This window comes from Nymphaea colorata, chromosome 1 (genome assembly GCF_008831285.2).
Source record: "Nymphaea colorata isolate Beijing-Zhang1983 chromosome 1, ASM883128v2, whole genome shotgun sequence".
NCBI lineage: Eukaryota > Viridiplantae > Streptophyta > Magnoliopsida > Nymphaeales > Nymphaeaceae > Nymphaea > Nymphaea colorata.
The window spans coordinates 25,184,493-25,201,033 of NC_045138.2; the positions used below are offsets into that span (position 1 = coordinate 25,184,493).

Below are 16,541 nucleotides of genomic sequence, written 5' to 3' on the forward strand. Positions count from 1 at the left end.
GGTGTAGAGCGTCAAATTGTTAGGCAATTGACTTGAAAAACAAGAAAGTCGTTTCCAACTTTTCTTTTGTTTTAAGAAAATATATTTTTTTTTTCTATTAAGGGTACAACAAATCTTTTAAGTGTCAAAATGATATGTTATTTTACAGATGCAAGCAGTTAGTTGTAATTTTTTAGACTTTAGGTGGTTTTCCATAAATAAAAACGCAAACAGTTGAATAACTAGCTATTTGTAAATTTCTCTATTCATTTTATTTCCAAGTCCAATCAAGGTGCCTATTCATTCATGCTCGCTTCCCTTCCCTTCTTCTCTCTTTCTTGGGAGAGAGAGATGTGAACTGATTGACGGCTGCCTCACTCGTTCACACACAGAGACATGACGGGGAGTCCTTGACTGGGCTTACCAATGTCACTCTCCTTCCCAGAAACGACGCCAAACAGTGGGAAGAAGTTCAAACACGTAGGTAGGAGTTCATCTCATTCTATTCTATGCACAACCAGACAAAGTTCACCCAATTACGTTCCACCAGACGCATCGTCTTCCCTGAAGCTTCTTGGATCCTACCAAGCTGTTCTTGTTGTTGCGTGTAAGAGAAGATGCACAGACTTTTGATCCGCAAACATTTTACAAAAACTCTTACCATCTTCTCAAGGGAAACCATCCTCAGGTAAATACTTTAATACTTGAAGGAGCACTAATATATATTAGATAAGCAAATATTTAAAGCCACTTACATGAAAATAATGAACACTTGGTGTGGACAACTGCGCGTACAAAAATTATTCTTAACTAGTTTTTGAAACTGATTGGTTGGTTTGTGTATTTGGGTGACAAGACCAAAACGGAGTTTTGTGTGAACAGACATGGTTAGGTAGGCAGGTTATTCCAACTCTTTTCAAAATATTGTTTTGTCAAAAATTTTGATGGCTGGACTAATGAAACATGGAGCTCGACTCGGCATGAGCTCGAAAATAGCTTGACGGAAGCAACTCGAGCTCGACTTTGCAGTCATGTGCTGAGCTCGAGCTCGACTCGATTAACGTTCGACAAACTCATTTGAATAGAATCGATATTCATCGTTACGTGTTGAGCTCGAGCTCGATCCATTAAGGCTCAACAAAGTAGCAAACTTGTTTGGATACATCGGCGCGATAAACTCAATTAGGGCTCGAGCTCGACTTGGCAGGTGCGTGTTGAGCTCGAACTCAACTCGATTATTTGAACAAGTCGACTCATGAACTCGAGTTCGACTCGTCAAGCAAATGTCTCCGCTCAAACTCGTTCACGATCCGAGCTTTAACGAGTGAGCGAGAGTAGCTGTTCACCCATAGACTTAGCTAGCGGTCTATGTGAAATTAAGCGACACTGCTTCTTGTGGATGTTGAGATTTAATTGCATGATCAAATCAATAACATCAATTTGTTATTGTAATAATCATACAACAACCTGACGTATGAGAATCAGAGACTTAGTCAAATAGTGTTCTTGTTCAAACACGAATTCTCTTCTTTCTCGACTATTAATTTCATAGCCTCATGGGCCCTGAGAGTATAAAGGCTGTATCGGCCCTCTTCTTAATTCGGTTATATATATATATATATATAAGAGATTAGAAGGCGTGAACTCCCATTTAATTAAAGGAAATGGTAACAGCCAGCAGAGGAACTTTCAAAGGAGCGACTGTAGGATAGACACGCATGTGATGGTTGCCCAGTAAAAGCGAGACACTTGCAATGAAATTTCAGAACTTGAAACTTTTTTTTTTACTGACAGTAAAAAAGTAGAACACAACCGATGAAAAATCCCCATAAATTTCGTTGACTAAATATTGGTTCGGATCACTTTTATGTGGTGCCTGATTGCCGATTCAATTAACCACGAAAAGAAAATTGAAGAAGATCAACCAACTCCGCGTCTAGGAGATGGTCGTAGAAGCCAAGTGTTAGAACACAGAATCAGGACAGGGATTTAATAGAAAAGGAACAGAAAGAAAGGAAAAAAATAAAGAATTCCAAGTTGGTATCTTCCCCGTTCATACATTTTTAGAGTTCGAACAAATATAAAGACCAACTTCAGTACAGCGTTCTGTATCTCGACACAGAGAGGGAGTGAGAGAGAGAAAGATGCAGAGCAGGGTGGCAGAGAAAGCGGTGAGTTGCTTGGGGAGAGGCTTTGACATCACCAACGATTTCAGGCTTAAGTATTGCAGAGGGGGAGGGAGACTCGTGCTGCTCAACGAGGAGGGGAGGAGAGACCTTGTGATTCCTGGCCATGGCGTCGTCAAGGACGCCCCCCCTGACATCAAGTGCGACAAGGGGGAGAACCTCCGGTATCAATCCGATGTCCTCGATTTCAAACAGGCAATCCATTCCCTCTCTTTCTCTTTGCTTCTTCTCCTTCTCTTCTTTCTACGATTCCCCGGATCCCAAAAATGGCTTCCTGAGTGTTTCTTTTGATCTTTTCTTCTTGAACACCGAAGTTTCATGGTGTTCAGAAACTGATGAATTGACATTTGCGGGAATTATACGTTCTCCTTTCTCTCTCAGTCGCGCTCTCCTGCTTGGTTGAATCCGATTGTAGCGCCATTAGATTGTAGCGCCATTAGATTGTAGGTTCCAAAATCCAAAGATGTTCTTGACATGGATTGACAGAAACCTTCATCTTCACAAAATGATTCTGTCTTCTTCTTCCGAAACGAATCCTTCCTAGAGCAAAGTCCCGATCTTCTAAGTTCTTGAACTTATCCAATTTTGGTGTCGTTTCACTCCATGCAGCCGTGTTTAGTTGCCGGCGAAGTTTCCCGCCGACGCGTGATGGAGAAGTCCCTTCCCGGAGTTCATTGCATTTTTCCCCGTGATTTTTGGGGTGTCGTTTTCACTAAAGTTAAGGGCACGCAGGTAACTTTAGTATAGAAAATCCGTGGTTAACCCTACCGCGCTTTGTTGTTAGGCTAGTGGGAGGCCCGAGATAATGGAAACATTTCCGGAAATACCCCTTACCTATTATAAATGGCTTGAAACTCCCTCGGAATGTCGGGGCTCGGTTGGTGTGATCGTCGTGTAAACGCGTTGGCGCAGCATCTTCAAAATCTTAGCCCCTGGCGACTCGGCCGACGTCAAGTCGGCCGTCTCTCCGAATCGAGCAGCTTGACTCGGTGAGTCGGTCTGGATTTGGCTAAAAGAAACACCCAGATTTAGATGAAATTTGGCTTCGATTCGGTTTAATTCGAGTGACTCGCCCGAGTTGCCTTCGAACCGGTTGAGTTCATATTTACTAGTTTTTCTTCCTTCCTTAATTGACATTTTGAATTTCTTCTCAATTTCCCAATGAGGCCTCCTAGTTTTCAAATCTCTTTTCGGCAGCAGCCTATAAGGTTGACTCTTGTGACTAAAATAACCCACAAAGTCTTTTTTTTTTTTAAAAAAAAAGAAATTCTTAATACCTCTTTATGTACGTTTCCCATTCCATTTTTTAAAATCCTATTCTTACATTTTTCTTTAACATTTCAATTAGATTTGGAGATAAAATTTGTTATAAAACATAATTTTCCATTGTACAAGTGGCATTCAGAAGAGAAAAAAAAAAAGACTGAGCAAAAATTAAATACATTAACTTAAGTGTTGACCACATCAATTTGTGCAGATGGGCCGATTGGGACCTAGCAGGTAACGAATTAATGTTCTACCGGTGCCACATTCAATAGACAATTCCTTTTCTTATTAAATATTTTAAATATTGTTTATTTTTATAATTTTTTATTTTCATAAAAATGAGTAACGAAAAAAAAAAATTATTTTTAGGGTATAAATGACGGGAGCAGATCGTCACTGACCCAAGTTAGAGATTTTTCTGTCAATTATTGAATTTAGATAATAACGGTTCCATTTTTTCTCTTTTGCATATTGACTTTTTGTTGGTTAATGGTTATGCATTTAATTAAACCATACGAAAGTTACCGGCCATTTGGACTGACCGACTAGACCGGCTGGGAGAGAAATACGACTTAGCGGGTCATTCATGTCACGGGCCATAGAGTGTCTTTTTGCAAAATTTTCAGGAGCCCATCGATCTTTTCTTCTTAATTTTTATAAAAAAAAAAATACATATAACTACATGTGAAGTCTGACCTCAGAGGTCAGAATGCTCAAACTTTTATATGTGAAATAAAAAAAAAAGTGTGTTCAAATGTGTGAATGTGATTTTATTATAAAAGATTGATTTTGATTTCTTATAGAATTTATTTTATACATCTTCGTTTTTTAATGCAACTAGAGTTGAATATTTTGAATTCATCTAAATCATTGGATTTTAAAAAAGATGCCAAACCAGTGGGACAGCTGATAAAGACAGATGGACACTCATGTAGAAAATATGAAAGCTTCGTGTAATGGACTCCCCGTTTACATGATATGCACGTCAGATGTGCGTAAGACTTGTGCTTGCTTGACTTGATCCTGGTGTTGAAATTCTGAAAATAAAAAGATCTGGCAAAAAGTTCGAAAAAAAAATTTAAAATTTCTTATAAAGATCCGAATTCATATGGTTGACTGAAGTCAGGTCTAACTTCATTAGCGGGGGATTTGTTTCTTTGATTTCAAAATTTTGGAAGGGCAAAGCTGAATTTGGATTTCTTGTAAGACATTATTCAAAAGGGGTTTTGATTTTTTTTTTGTTTATCTGCGAGTTAAAAAGAATTCGAATTTTTGTCTTTGAAATTTGCTGCTGAGAAGTAAAAGATGAAGATGAATGACGGTTTGGAGGGTGGATGTAACAGATGAGCGAGCTGTTTAACCAGAAGAGCAGCCTGCCGGGAAAAATTCCGTCAGGTCTTTTCAACTCGACGTTCGGATTCAACGGCTCGTCGTGGGCGTCGGAGATGTCGGAGACCAAATCATTGGCGTTCAATGGCTACTTCATCTCCCTCTTCAATCTGCACATCGATCGTTACCCTCTCCTCCTCGCCGACCACGTTAGACACGCCGTCCCTTCCACATGGGAACCTGCTGCCTTCGCAAGGTCCACTAGTTTCTCCGTTCCCTTCTTCTGAAATTTTTTGTTGGTACTAACCAGAATCGTCAAGCTTCAACGTCGGATTTGAAAGATGTATCGTGTGACACGAGAACTATGTATCAGAACGTCCATCTAAGCCCTCACCCTCAGTAGTCAGTATCATGGCGGCCAATCAAGAAACGATTTAACAATGCTTTTATACTGGTCAGGGCCCAACTGCAACTTGCAGAAGGAATGAAAGATGCAGACTAACCATGCTTAATGAAAATGCAGATTTATTGAGAACTATGGAACTCACATCATAGTGGGTCTGAGCGTTGGAGGTCAGGACGCGTTGTTTGTGAGGCAAGACCAGACTTCAAACCTACCTCCTTCTGAGCTCAAGAAACATCTCCACAACCTGTCTGATCAGCACTTTACTGGGGCATGCCAGATCTCTCCACATCTTCGCAGGAAACAGAAGCAGGTAGGCTGCACTCTTCAACCGATCGTTCACCCTTTTATTCTGTACATTAAGCAATCATGAAAAGACAGACTGAGAAATGGGATGAATTTTTCTCTGTGTGAAACTTTGATAAATTATCCTGTGTCTGTCCTAACATTGGACGTGCTCTCTTCTCTTCATTTCAGGTTTGTTTTTACTGATAGATTTGTAGGTCCCTTAATTAGACTCTTCTCTGTGTTAATTGCTGTTTCCTAGTGCAGATGCCAGGGGCTTTTAATGTCTTTGACCCAGAGCCGGTAAGCCTGGAGTGCTTCTCATCCATGGCAAGCAAAGATGTAAGTCTCAATGAATTCCTAGTAAAACTTTTGCTTGCAGTTTGCTTTTGCTTTAAACTGAGCAAGAAACCAGTGCAGCTGGTGAGCAAGTGGTAAGATAAGGGACGATTCCGATTAGTTGGAAGTCCCTGATTCATGTACAACACTGCCATTCTGTCGCCTTAGCTTGATCATAGTGTTGTACATCGTAAGACTCAGTCGTAGAGGCTCACCTTCATCACGGAAAAGGAAAAATTTTTTGTCCTCAGGTCCCAACAGCTAGCTAAGTAGAGAAAGTCCTTATTGATCAAAAGGAACATACCCACGATCAAATCATGATATTTTCAAAATATTCTGTATATTTATGATATGTTCTGCTTGATGAATGTCAGAAAAAGTTCAATTCTAATGCTCATACTGTGTTAACGGGTATGTATTTCGGGCTTCTTCCAGGGCATCACAGTCATCTGTTCTAAGAGGGGAGGTGATGTATCCATCAACAGCCACTGCGAATGGCTTCTCACAGTGCCAGCTACGCCAGATGCCATCAATTTTACCCTCGTCCCGATCACCTCTCTTTTAGCTGGTGTTCCTGGCAAGGGATTCTTGGCTCAGGCTATAAATCTCTACCTGCGCTGTGAGTTTAACTTCACTTCTTACCTTCATTCATCTAAATTCTTTCTTCCTGTCAGCAACAGACATGGCTGCAAAATCACCTGGCTCTGCGCTTTCTCTTCTTATCTCTTTGTTAAATTTTTCCTTTTTGGGTTTCAGATAAGCCGCCGATTGAAGATCTAGAGTACTTCCTCTACTTTCAATCTCAGAAGATATGGGCTCCAGTGCACAGTGACTTCCCTCTTGGACCTCCTGCAAACAGGTCCATTAATCCAACTTCTGCTTTGCAGTTCTCATTAATGGGCCCGAAGCTGTACGTGAACACCTCTCAGGTGATCTCATCTTGTAAGAGTGGATGCTGAATATAATAAACTACTCCGCTTCTTCTGTATTCTCCTCTTATCCTTCACACTCTCTCTTACTGCCTGCTCACTATATGTTGCGGTGGCTCATATAAGGAACTGTTAAATTAAGGTTTCACACACACATATAAATAAATAAATATATATATATATATATTCAATTGACATCCTTTTTACTCTAAATATTTGAAAACGCTTTTGCTCATATATGTATACATCCAACCTGCAGGTGATGGTTGGGAAGAGTCTTGTAACAGGAATGAGGCTGCATCTAGAAGGCATTAAGGGAAGCAGGTGAGCTTTCTCGTGGTTTTTCTTGGGAATTTGGTCTTGTAGAATGTAGAATCATTCGGTAGCAATTCTTTTTTCTTTTTTTTTTGGAGTATTAGAGACTTTAGTTTGTTCAATGGTTCGTTTGACAACAAGTACATATTTATATTTTGTTAGTGTTTTATGAATTTGATGTAAAGGTCGGTGTTGATTTAAAACACTTTGTTCTAATACTTCAATTTATGAATCATATTAACGAAACCTTCACAGCAGAGAATGAGAGAAAGAATCCGATAAAGAAGAATAATGTTTACTTTAAGAGGCAGAACGGTAGTGCTGCGCTGCACTTTTGTGGGTAATTGTGTCATTTACCTTTTCACAACGTCACGTGGCAGGCTCGCCATCCACCTAGAGCACCTCCGGCACGTGCCGCTGTCACTGGAGAAACGAATCGGCGAGGAGACATGTTGGCGCGGAGCCGACGAACTTGCCGCTGAAGCCGCCGGCCACTACGAGCCCCTGCAGTGGAAGAATTTCTCGCGCGTCTGTACGGCTCCGGTCGTCAGCGACGGCTTCTCGCCCACGGCGCAGGAGGACGACAGAGGCGGCGGCGGCGGAGCTGCCGTCGTGACCGGAGCTCAGCTCGAGGTGATCAAGCACGAATGGGCAAGCGTGCTCCGGCTCCGCTTGGCGTTCACTAGGCTGTCCGGCTGCAGAGTCGTGAAATCAACTTGGCAGCACAGCGACTCCGCTAAGTTGACGCAGAGGTCGGGCTTGCTATCCGGCGTAACCATGCTGGCTCTTCCTGCCGCCTCGGCTGCCGCTCCCGCCATTCCTGAAAAGCCGATCATTGATTCCGGCGTATTTGCCGGTGGCCCTCCGTCGGCCTCCCACGTGCCGAAGGGCCTAAGGTACGTGGATACATCGCATGTGTGCAAGGGGCCGGACGACTGCCCGGGCCATTGGCTGGTCACCGGAGCCAAGCTGGGCTTAGACAAGGGAAAGATACGCCTAAGTGTTGAGTTCTCCCTCTTAAGTTACTAGGCCTTAGGTTTCATTTATTTCATTTTTCCTTTTTTTTTTTTGGAAAAATTTGGTGCCGGGGCCGGAAAAGCTGGGAAGGTTACATACTGAGTGTTTTTTTTTTTATTTTTAATTACAAATGTAAATTAGGGAAATCAGTCTGCAAATTATTAAAGTTATATATTAATCTTAATGTGTTCCTTGGGCTGTTATAAATGGATGGCAGGTGGGTGTTTGTGTTACTATCCAAAAGAACGGTTCATCACATGAGCAAAGCTAAGAAGCTTACATATAAAGGGAAGTAGCTTGTATAGAAATTTGCCCTATGTCAAAGCTAAGAAATGTAATTTCCATTACTTCTTGTTTTTCTTTTAACCATCTTATATGAACGACCCATAAAGCTTCTTTTAGTAATCTCAAAGAGTATTTTTTGCAAAAATAATGGATTACATGAACCAAGGAAGCTTCATGAAGACCAACCACAAAATAAGCGAGGGAATTGAGTTGCTTCATTGAGAGCATCTCCGCCATTTCTGGTCGAAAATATATGAACAAATGAAGAAAAGAAGAGTTGAATGGACAAGGGAAAAAAGGGTCTCCCCTTATTTATCATTTCAATTCAATCACTACATGCTTATTGACATATCTCAGTGTCTAAGAAATAAATCTAAGATTGACCTCAATATTAAGGATAAGTACGCTAAAGATATTGTCTACCTTGAAGATTTAACAGAAAATCTTCGTTGATCTTCTTTTTATTTTGTTTCATATTCTAACATTCCTCCTCATGTTGGAAGGCAAAGTAAATCTTTAATTGGCCAAAAAAAAAAAAAAAAAATTATCTGTCAATGATGGGTGCTGAAGAGTACAAAATCAAGTAGAAAAACGTTGACCGCCGATCTTTGAAATTATATCAAGCTTTGGCTTCATTTCATATGTATCCGTTTGATTAGGATGACGATAAGTGCATGTCAAGTACTTTCCGGAGGTGAAAACCATGTTCGTGTGCTTATATCTCCTAATTCTTAAGAAAATATTGTTTATGCTCTCTTGCATGTCTCTATTTCTCTACTTCTCTTTTCTCTTCTCTCTCTCTCTCTCTCTCTCTCTAGTTCGTGTGTTCTGTCTTTCCACTCGCTCTCCACCTTTCTTTTTGGTTTTTCTATGAGTTGTATTATATATTTCGCCTTTTTGTTTCTGTCTTGCAGTTTGTTATTGTAACTATGAAACTTCTTGTCCCAAAATTTAGATATAGATTTCCATTTGATCGGCTCTCTCTTTCTCTCTCTATATATATATATATATATAATCTATGTGTGTGTGTAGAGGGGTTGTGCTAAAAGTGCTGAGCATTGCCTTTTTAGCAATGCAAAGCAAGTATGCTTGTCTATGATAAATTATTAAGGCTATCAAGTCCTTGGCTTGGGATTCTTGGAACTTATTCCAAGAGAAAAGAGGACATTTGGAGGATCTGATCTTTGGAATGAGGAATATATTTAAAGATGTGGTTGGCATGCATGAAAATGGAGTTGGCAAGTCCCCCTCAATGGCCACGCCATCCTCATCCTACAAATTTGGGGAATGTCTTCTCAAGCACATTATCTGAGTCAATTACATTATTTAATATTCTTTCACACACTTCCATTCCATGCTGGTCCAAGGTTGTCTTATGCAAGTCGCTCCTTGGAGGGGTTCCAATATTCTTTCTTTCTTTTTTTTTTCTATAACTAAAATTATGGATGATTAAGTACAAATCAAGATTATATAATATATATATGAAAGTTTGTATGCTGCTTTGGAGCAAGCAACTAGAAAGTATCGAGGGTCAAAATTTCTTAGTATGTTGGGCTGTGCATTACCCAGTTAGGGTCATGGCTCGGTGTCACGATCAACCTGTCACAGCCTGACCCACGGCCTGTATTTAGAATCTAGACACCCTTCTAGGTCAGAGATCAAAGGTTAGACCCAGGGTAAAGGGTTGACTCACTTCTCTGACTTCAACCAAGCTTCCAAATTAATCTTGAATAAGCCTAACTCAAACAAACTTGCTGATTTTTTTTGCAAGAAAACAATATAATGTTAATAGTGTATTAACAAGCAACAAGTGTCAATTATGACGGCTTAGGCAACAAACACACCTATTCTTCCGATAAAATTGGAATGATACAGAGAAGATTCACATGGCTTCTGCTCAAGGAAGATGACACATTTAGATTTCTTCATTTGTATAGAACCACTAAACTTGAACTACCCTCCCTAGTTTTCATTAGTTCAAACTCTATAGTCATCTTCCATAATGTCAAACGAGTTTTAGATCATTTGTCCGGTTTTTTAACTTGTTTACTTAGAGAGAGAGAGAGAGAGAGATTAAAAAGTAAATTATCTACCAAATTTGCGAAACTGGTATGCTTATTCCTTACAAATGATTCGTAGAGCTCTAAGAGATCGAACCAGAACCAGTAATAACTGGAAGAAACTGCATTTAGGTCGAGAGACTTTGTAGGATTAAACCTGCTTTGGATTTGCAAGAGTATAGTGTCCATTGAAGAACAAACAAGTAGTGAGACTTAATGTTATATATATAAATATATATATATGTAGAGAGAGAGAGAGAGAGAGAGAGAGAGAGAGTGAGACTAAAGGGATGAGAACAACCAAATTGAGAGGTTAAGTTAAGGCACCGAAATCGAAGGCCGAACCTCTCATTCGAAGGTGTGTGGGACCCAGGACGATTTCACGGTGCCCCTCTCCGTATTTGATCTTGTGCCAGAAGATTGGGCACGTCCTCCTCTGCCCTAATTCTTCTCTTTTGCCAGACCAGAAGAACAGTGAGGGCGTCTCCTCTTCCTTTCTCCTTTTGGTGCTCTGCCAGAACATTCACCACCCAAGCTTTGCTAATATCTTCTCTTTCTCTCTCCCTCCCTCCCTCTCTATAAAGCAAAAAAGAATACTCCTGCCGCGGAATCAGGCATTAAGAATGATTCCCCAAGCAGAAAAGAGAGCTTTTACAAACATGAAAACGGAGCAGAGCTACTGATGAGTTATACACGTACCCACCCAAGTACATTTTCGTATATATAAACAAGCAAAAAGAGGAGAGCGAGGAAAGGCAAAAGGGTAGGAGAGAGAGAGAGAGAGAGCGAAAGGGCGTTCCCTGTGCGCTTTAGCAATAATGATCACGGGCACGAGGACGACGACGACCACAACGGAGAGGACGTCTCCTCTCCTTCATCATTCCTTTCCCCTCGCCGACTCCCTTCCCACCGACTCCTCCTCTTCCTCCTCTGGCGGTGGCGCCGCCGGTAATGGTGGCCTCACCACCACCATCACCACCGCTGTACTCAAGAAGGGCCCCTGGACGTCCTCCGAGGATGCCATACTCGTCGCTTACGTGAACAAGCACGGGGAGGGCAATTGGAACGCCGTGCAGAAGAACTCGGGTCTCTCCCGCTGCGGCAAGAGCTGCCGCCTCCGCTGGGCCAACCACCTCCGCCCCAACCTCAAAAAGGGAGCCTTCTCCCCCGAGGAGGAGCGCCTCATCCTCGAGTTGCACGCCAAGCTCGGCAACAAATGGGCTCGTATGGCCGCCCAAGTTAGCATCCTCTCTCTCTCTCTCTCTCTCTCTCTCTTCTGCGTACTTGTTTCCGATTACAGAAAGGAAAACCCATTTTTCAACGATTGCTCTGTTTCTAAATTCCAATAACTCTGCGTCCGTTTCCCTCTCATTGTTTCCGAAGCCCAGACAAGAATTTCTAATCTTCTTAAGGCGATCCTTGCTGTATGAAAATGCCAGTTCCGTGATCAGCAATGCTTGAACTATGCGTGCAACTTTTATTTGTATGGGCGATAGGACAGGCGCCTGTCTTCCCCAATGAGACCGAAACAGGGAGCACCAACTTCCATGGCGCCTCTGTTTCATCTAACTTCCGCCTTCTTTCATCGTTTACGCACTACTGCGAAGATCTTGATTCCCTAATTCGCGAAATTCATCGGTTATATATCGAATGGGAACTTCCCATCTTCTCCATAATGATTTGTTCTGGTTCGAAAATATGGAGGCCACTTTTTCCTGCCATTCATTTTGACGGGAACGAGAGGCTTTGCATCTTCTTGTAAATGAAGATGAGACGTCAATTTAACTCGACGTTTTTCTTGATTGGTGCAGTTGCCAGGGCGCACGGACAACGAGATTAAGAACTATTGGAACACACGGATTAAGAGGAGGCTAAGGGCAGGGCTCCCTCTGTACCCGCCTGATATCCAACGCCATTTGTCGACCCAACCCTCCTTGACATCGCCGTCCGCTGCCAACAATGCTACTGTAACCGCCTTTCCTCCCATGGCGTCTAACTTGAACTGCCTCAAGCCACAGCCCTCGCTCACCATCTTCGACAATCAACGTCTACCGCTGTCTGGTGGTCTCCCCCACGTTCCGTCTGCTCTTATACCGGCAAGCCGATTCAAGAACTTCCGGAGCGAAGGACTCGAATTGGGCCTACCATTTTCCGGCAAGTGCCTCCAGCCCCTACCAGTGGCAATGCCGACTCCGGAAGCGCAGCAATTCCGTAACGTCCGCGGTGAGGACGTCCTGGGGCTCGATACTGTACTCCGAGGCGTGACCACACCGTATGATCCTGACCCGATTGCCGGGAAGCTGCCGTTCACATTCGATGTGAAAATGGAGCTCCCTTCAAGCCAACTACCAGAGGCCGCTGGCCAAACGTGTCCCCAGTTCTTCTTCGACGGCGGCGGAATTGAGAGCTCTATGAAACCAGGGCCAGCGCCCGTGTCATCGCCGGAAGCTCTCGATAGGTCCAACAGCGGTTTGTTGGATGCCATGCTGCAGGAAGTTCAGGTTCTCAATAGAAACGAAATTCAGAAAACGCCGGAATTCGGGGCCGGAAAGTTGTGTGACTGGTCCAACGGGAAGGTTGTGGCCGATAGTGGAGCGGATGGTCGATGGGATGCTTCGAGCTCAGTTGGTCAGTTTTCCTATTCTTCCTCTTTCATGTTTTCTGAGTACCGATCTAAGACTGGGCCAACCTAAGCCCAACACTGGGCTTGGAAGGGCCGTATGGTCCCTTTGGGTTCAGTGACTTTATGACCTCTATAGAACGTATGCCTACTCCAGTGCTTCATAAAATTCAAACCTTAGTTGCATCATCAAACTCGCCAAGCGATGTTGGTGCGTTTACTGTTGTCTTTACTCGGTTCAGCTGCTATATACGTATTTCCGTGATTTACAATTCTGCAATAGTTTTTGCAGAATTCACGGCAGAGCTATACCAGGAAACTTTAGAATTTGTCTGTATAAGTTGATTCAACATAGGAATATCTCCATATAATTCATCGTAAGCCTTCGTTAGCCAACTGTGGCAAGCCAAATATTTTACAAAGCGGATACCCAATTAAGGAATTACATGAACTGTAAGTTTTGCTCTCCCCAGCAAACATCGCCGGCAGGTTCAGAGACTTGAGAGGAGTTCACAATCTAGTCTTCCTTTGATCATCATTCACTACAACCTGGATGCGTCCCGACGTTGTTCTTTGACGATTTGAATTCATGCCCACAGTAAATTATGGCAACTCTTCCTAGCCTATCGACTGTAGGTTGTATGAAGAATTATGGTTCTGACTTTCTTTTATAAATTTTTGCGGTCTTCAAGGTTTTGAATTTCCAGAGAGTGGGTCTGCTCCATTAAAGGAAGATAAATGCTATATTACGTATGTATTCTGGTCTTTGTCGCTTTGTGCTCCTGCTAAAATGTACAAGATTCAGAATTTCCATAACTTTCAATGTTTTTTTCTCGTTAATACCATGATCTTTTCACGTTTATGAAATTAAAAGTCTGTGTTTTTTAGAAGATCATACTGTTGAATGCGGATGTCTTGTGTGCACAATAATAGCCATAAACATGAATGACAGCACGAAGGTCCCTACTTTTTTTTATCCAATTAATATTTCGTTTATTCTCAACCTATCTATTAGGTATTAACAGCTTGGTGCAACAAATTTTCCTGTATAACTGTATGTTCTGATCTGCCATTGACAGGAAATGTCAAAATAAAAAAGGAAGCAGGGCCTGATGAATGTTTGCCAATGGACGACGAGTTCTCTTCACTGCTTGACTTTATGCCGTCATCCACTGCAGCATCTCTCCCAGACTGGTACGGCCGATCCAGCGAGGAGGCCAGAGGGGTACCCAGTGAGCAATCAGGGTTGACAGCCTCCCCAGAAGCCGCACTCGCAGACGAACTTGGCATCGATATGCAGCAACTCCCTTCGTCGCGCCCGGCTTCAGATCAGCTATGGGGCCTTAGTTCATGTCCTTGGAACAACATGCCTGGAATCTGCTGAAGACTGATTTGATCTTGGAATGGGAGGTCCACTCACTGCCTGGTTCAGGTCTTCATCTGAGCGCAGTGCTGCATATTGGTAATTTGTATTGAGTATTCTTGGAACTCCCACAACCTCTTTGATAATGTGAATTCACTCCCTGGAATGTAGACTTTTCCCATGACATAGTTATTTTAGCATGTTCTACTTGGGATTTCTTGTCTGTTCCTTGTCAAACTAAAGGGAGATAAGAAAATGACAAATTTAGGGGTATGGACTAAAGATGTAGTGGATTCCCACCTAAATATGGCAAAAGATGACGATATAGGACTGCACCGCCAAGAGAGAGTAGGCCACATGGCTCGTATAGGGCCGGCAGTAGCACTACCGCTGAGAAATACATCTAAATTTGGGGTTGCTTTAATTTGCAGGGTTTGCTTTTCTATGAAGAGAGCAATTAAGGGGTAGCTGCTTTCAACAGTCCTTTTGATGCATACTTCGTAGTCATGAGATTCCGTGTTGGAAGAGAACTGGATCCCATTCTTCTCACGCTTCGCGCTTTCCCCGGACCCTTTTCCATTGCGTGTCTTCTTTACATGCAAACACAAGTCTGATGTTGCTTTCTACCCTTCTTTTTGATATTATATATATATATATATATATATATATATATATATCTCGTTTGTGAAGACTGCCAAATTATGAAAATTAACCTGCTTAAGGAACGGTTCTCCTAGTGTATACGAGATTGTGTTTTGATCAAGGTTCCATGCTTCGGATTCCGTATTTTTCTTGGAAAGTTCTTGGGGGAGGAGCAACTTGGTGGCAGTGCCTTTTGAAGTTTCTTTAGAAGAAAATTGAAGTGAAAATTGGGAAAGGGGAGGTCTATTAGTGCCTTCTCCTAAAGGAATGGATCATTTGGTAAGAAAGGGATGCACCAGGGGTCTGCTTTAACCATTCGCCAACAGAGTGAGATCAAAACCGATCAACCTCTTCACCAAATGCGTGACTGTTCTTGAGCTTCAATGCTGGCGAGCCCTTCATAGACATAATTCCACATCTATCACTGTCTATAGAACTTCTTATAAGGAGTTCTGTTCTATAATCTCAGCTCTAATCTAAATTATGATCCTCGGATTTGAGGTCTAGATATAATTCGACATTTGGTCCATGTAAAACTGAAAAACCGTGGAATTAAATCTTACCATGCTCAGGTGCTAGATCTTTTGTTTGATGAAGTCTGTAGACAATGCTGCGGCAATCCTGCTTCGTTGGCGAGTCTAGATTCTTGTTTTAAGACTGAAGGCATCAAACAGAACATCTTTTTCTCTCCTGGCAGCCTCCCATTTTGTGCTCGGGTCAATGCCCTCTTGTCATCGACGACAATGTTTCTTTTTCATCGACTTTTTGATGAAGCACCAGCCACTTAAACTGTCCTTCAATCTGTTTTTGATGGTCGTTTCGATTTGGTTACTATAATCTAATCTTAACGAAAACACTAGTTCTGAAGTATACATGAGTATTTCAATTAAGATCTTCAGATGAAAAGAAGCTCAGAGATCAATACCCAAGTTAACGACCTTCAAGTGCGTGGAATTCCCTCAATTATTCCTGCCCTACCCACTGGAAAACAGAATCTGAAGAAGTTTTGGCACGTAGCGGGCTTCGGCATTTGGGTGTCTTCACAAGTGGAGAACCACAGAAGGTTCTCAGAGAATGAAATTAGAGGGATTCACCAACTGCGTATCATCCTGGAAAAGGAAATCTGAACACCCACTTTCTGAAACCTCCCTCAAGGGCTACGCCGCTACTGTGGTTGAGCGACTTAGTAAAGTGATGGGTGGCCATTTGGTCCCTACTCTTTCTTGATTCTTGTTCATAGGGTGTTATATACAAGTTTCTTCAGTGCCCTTCTCGAATACAATTAAAGAAGCAAACAAATAATGCAGCACTTGACATGTTAACCTCCTATAAGTATCGATCCCATGTGGTATGTTTCCTTCTTATAAGTTATTTCTAACAGAATCTTCTTACTGTAACCTGCTGCAGTCATCATCAAACTGAGCTCCATGAGTTGATCAAGTAAGATCTGTATCAGATCCATGCTCAACTAGTTCAGCAGCTAACTTAAGCATCATCTGAGTCGTTTATCCGATAGCTCGAGC

At 42.1% G+C, this 16,541-nt stretch overlaps 2 protein-coding genes and 1 pseudogene across 4 annotated transcripts; all 3 read left to right on the forward strand.

The window, feature by feature from the left end:
* The first annotated feature begins 1,991 nt into the window (after positions 1–1,991).
* LOC116258573 (MACPF domain-containing protein At1g14780) lies at positions 1,992–8,239 on the forward strand. Of its 2 annotated transcripts, none has more exons than XM_031635773.2 (8): positions 1,992–2,360; positions 4,775–5,016; positions 5,284–5,476; positions 5,716–5,790; positions 6,223–6,406; positions 6,544–6,716; positions 6,976–7,040; positions 7,412–8,239. In XM_031635773.2, the coding sequence occupies exons 1-8, from the start codon at positions 2,124–2,126 to the stop codon at positions 8,058–8,060; spliced, it is 1,818 nt and encodes a 605-aa protein (XP_031491633.1). In that variant the 5' UTR covers positions 1,992–2,123; the 3' UTR covers positions 8,061–8,239. The 2 variants fall into 2 exon arrangements, with proteins under 2 accessions (XP_031491633.1, XP_031491640.1); XM_031635780.2 differs by lacking the exon at positions 1,992–2,360 and adding an exon at positions 2,407–4,633.
* A 1,930-nt stretch (positions 8,240–10,169) lies between these two features.
* On the forward strand, positions 10,170–10,266 carry LOC116246516 (U6 spliceosomal RNA; annotated as a pseudogene).
* An 866-nt stretch (positions 10,267–11,132) lies between these two features.
* On the forward strand, positions 11,133–14,944 carry LOC116251488 (transcription factor MYB41-like). 2 transcript variants are annotated; one of them, XR_007574489.1, is made up of 4 exons: positions 11,133–11,631; positions 12,205–13,021; positions 14,093–14,475; positions 14,808–14,944. XR_007574489.1 is itself a non-coding variant. In XM_031625800.2 (3 exons), the coding sequence occupies exons 1-3, from the start codon at positions 11,212–11,214 to the stop codon at positions 14,395–14,397; spliced, it is 1,542 nt and encodes a 513-aa protein (XP_031481660.1). In that variant the 5' UTR covers positions 11,133–11,211; the 3' UTR covers positions 14,398–14,719. The 2 variants fall into 2 exon arrangements, 1 of the variants encoding a protein (XP_031481660.1); XM_031625800.2 differs by lacking the exon at positions 14,808–14,944 and having other exon boundaries at positions 14,093–14,719.
* Positions 14,945–16,541: the final 1,597 nt, after the last annotated feature.

Bases quoted from the DNA above. Each gene is read 5' to 3' on its own strand.
- LOC116258573 (XM_031635773.2), top strand. From the start codon at position 2,124: ATGCAGAGCAGGGTGGCAGAGAAAGCGGTGAGTTGCTTGGGGAGAGGC. The intron at 5,017-5,283 runs GTCCACTAGTTT...ATGAAAATGCAG, and splicing joins GAACCTGCTGCCTTCGCAAG to ATTTATTGAGAACTATGGAA. The intron at 6,407-6,543 runs GTGAGTTTAACT...TTTGGGTTTCAG, and splicing joins TATAAATCTCTACCTGCGCT to ATAAGCCGCCGATTGAAGAT.
- LOC116251488 (XM_031625800.2), top strand. From the start codon at position 11,212: ATGATCACGGGCACGAGGACGACGACGACCACAACGGAGAGGACGTCT. The intron at 11,632-12,204 runs GTTAGCATCCTC...TGATTGGTGCAG, and splicing joins GGGCTCGTATGGCCGCCCAA to TTGCCAGGGCGCACGGACAA. The intron at 13,022-14,092 runs GTCAGTTTTCCT...TGCCATTGACAG, and splicing joins GGATGCTTCGAGCTCAGTTG to GAAATGTCAAAATAAAAAAG.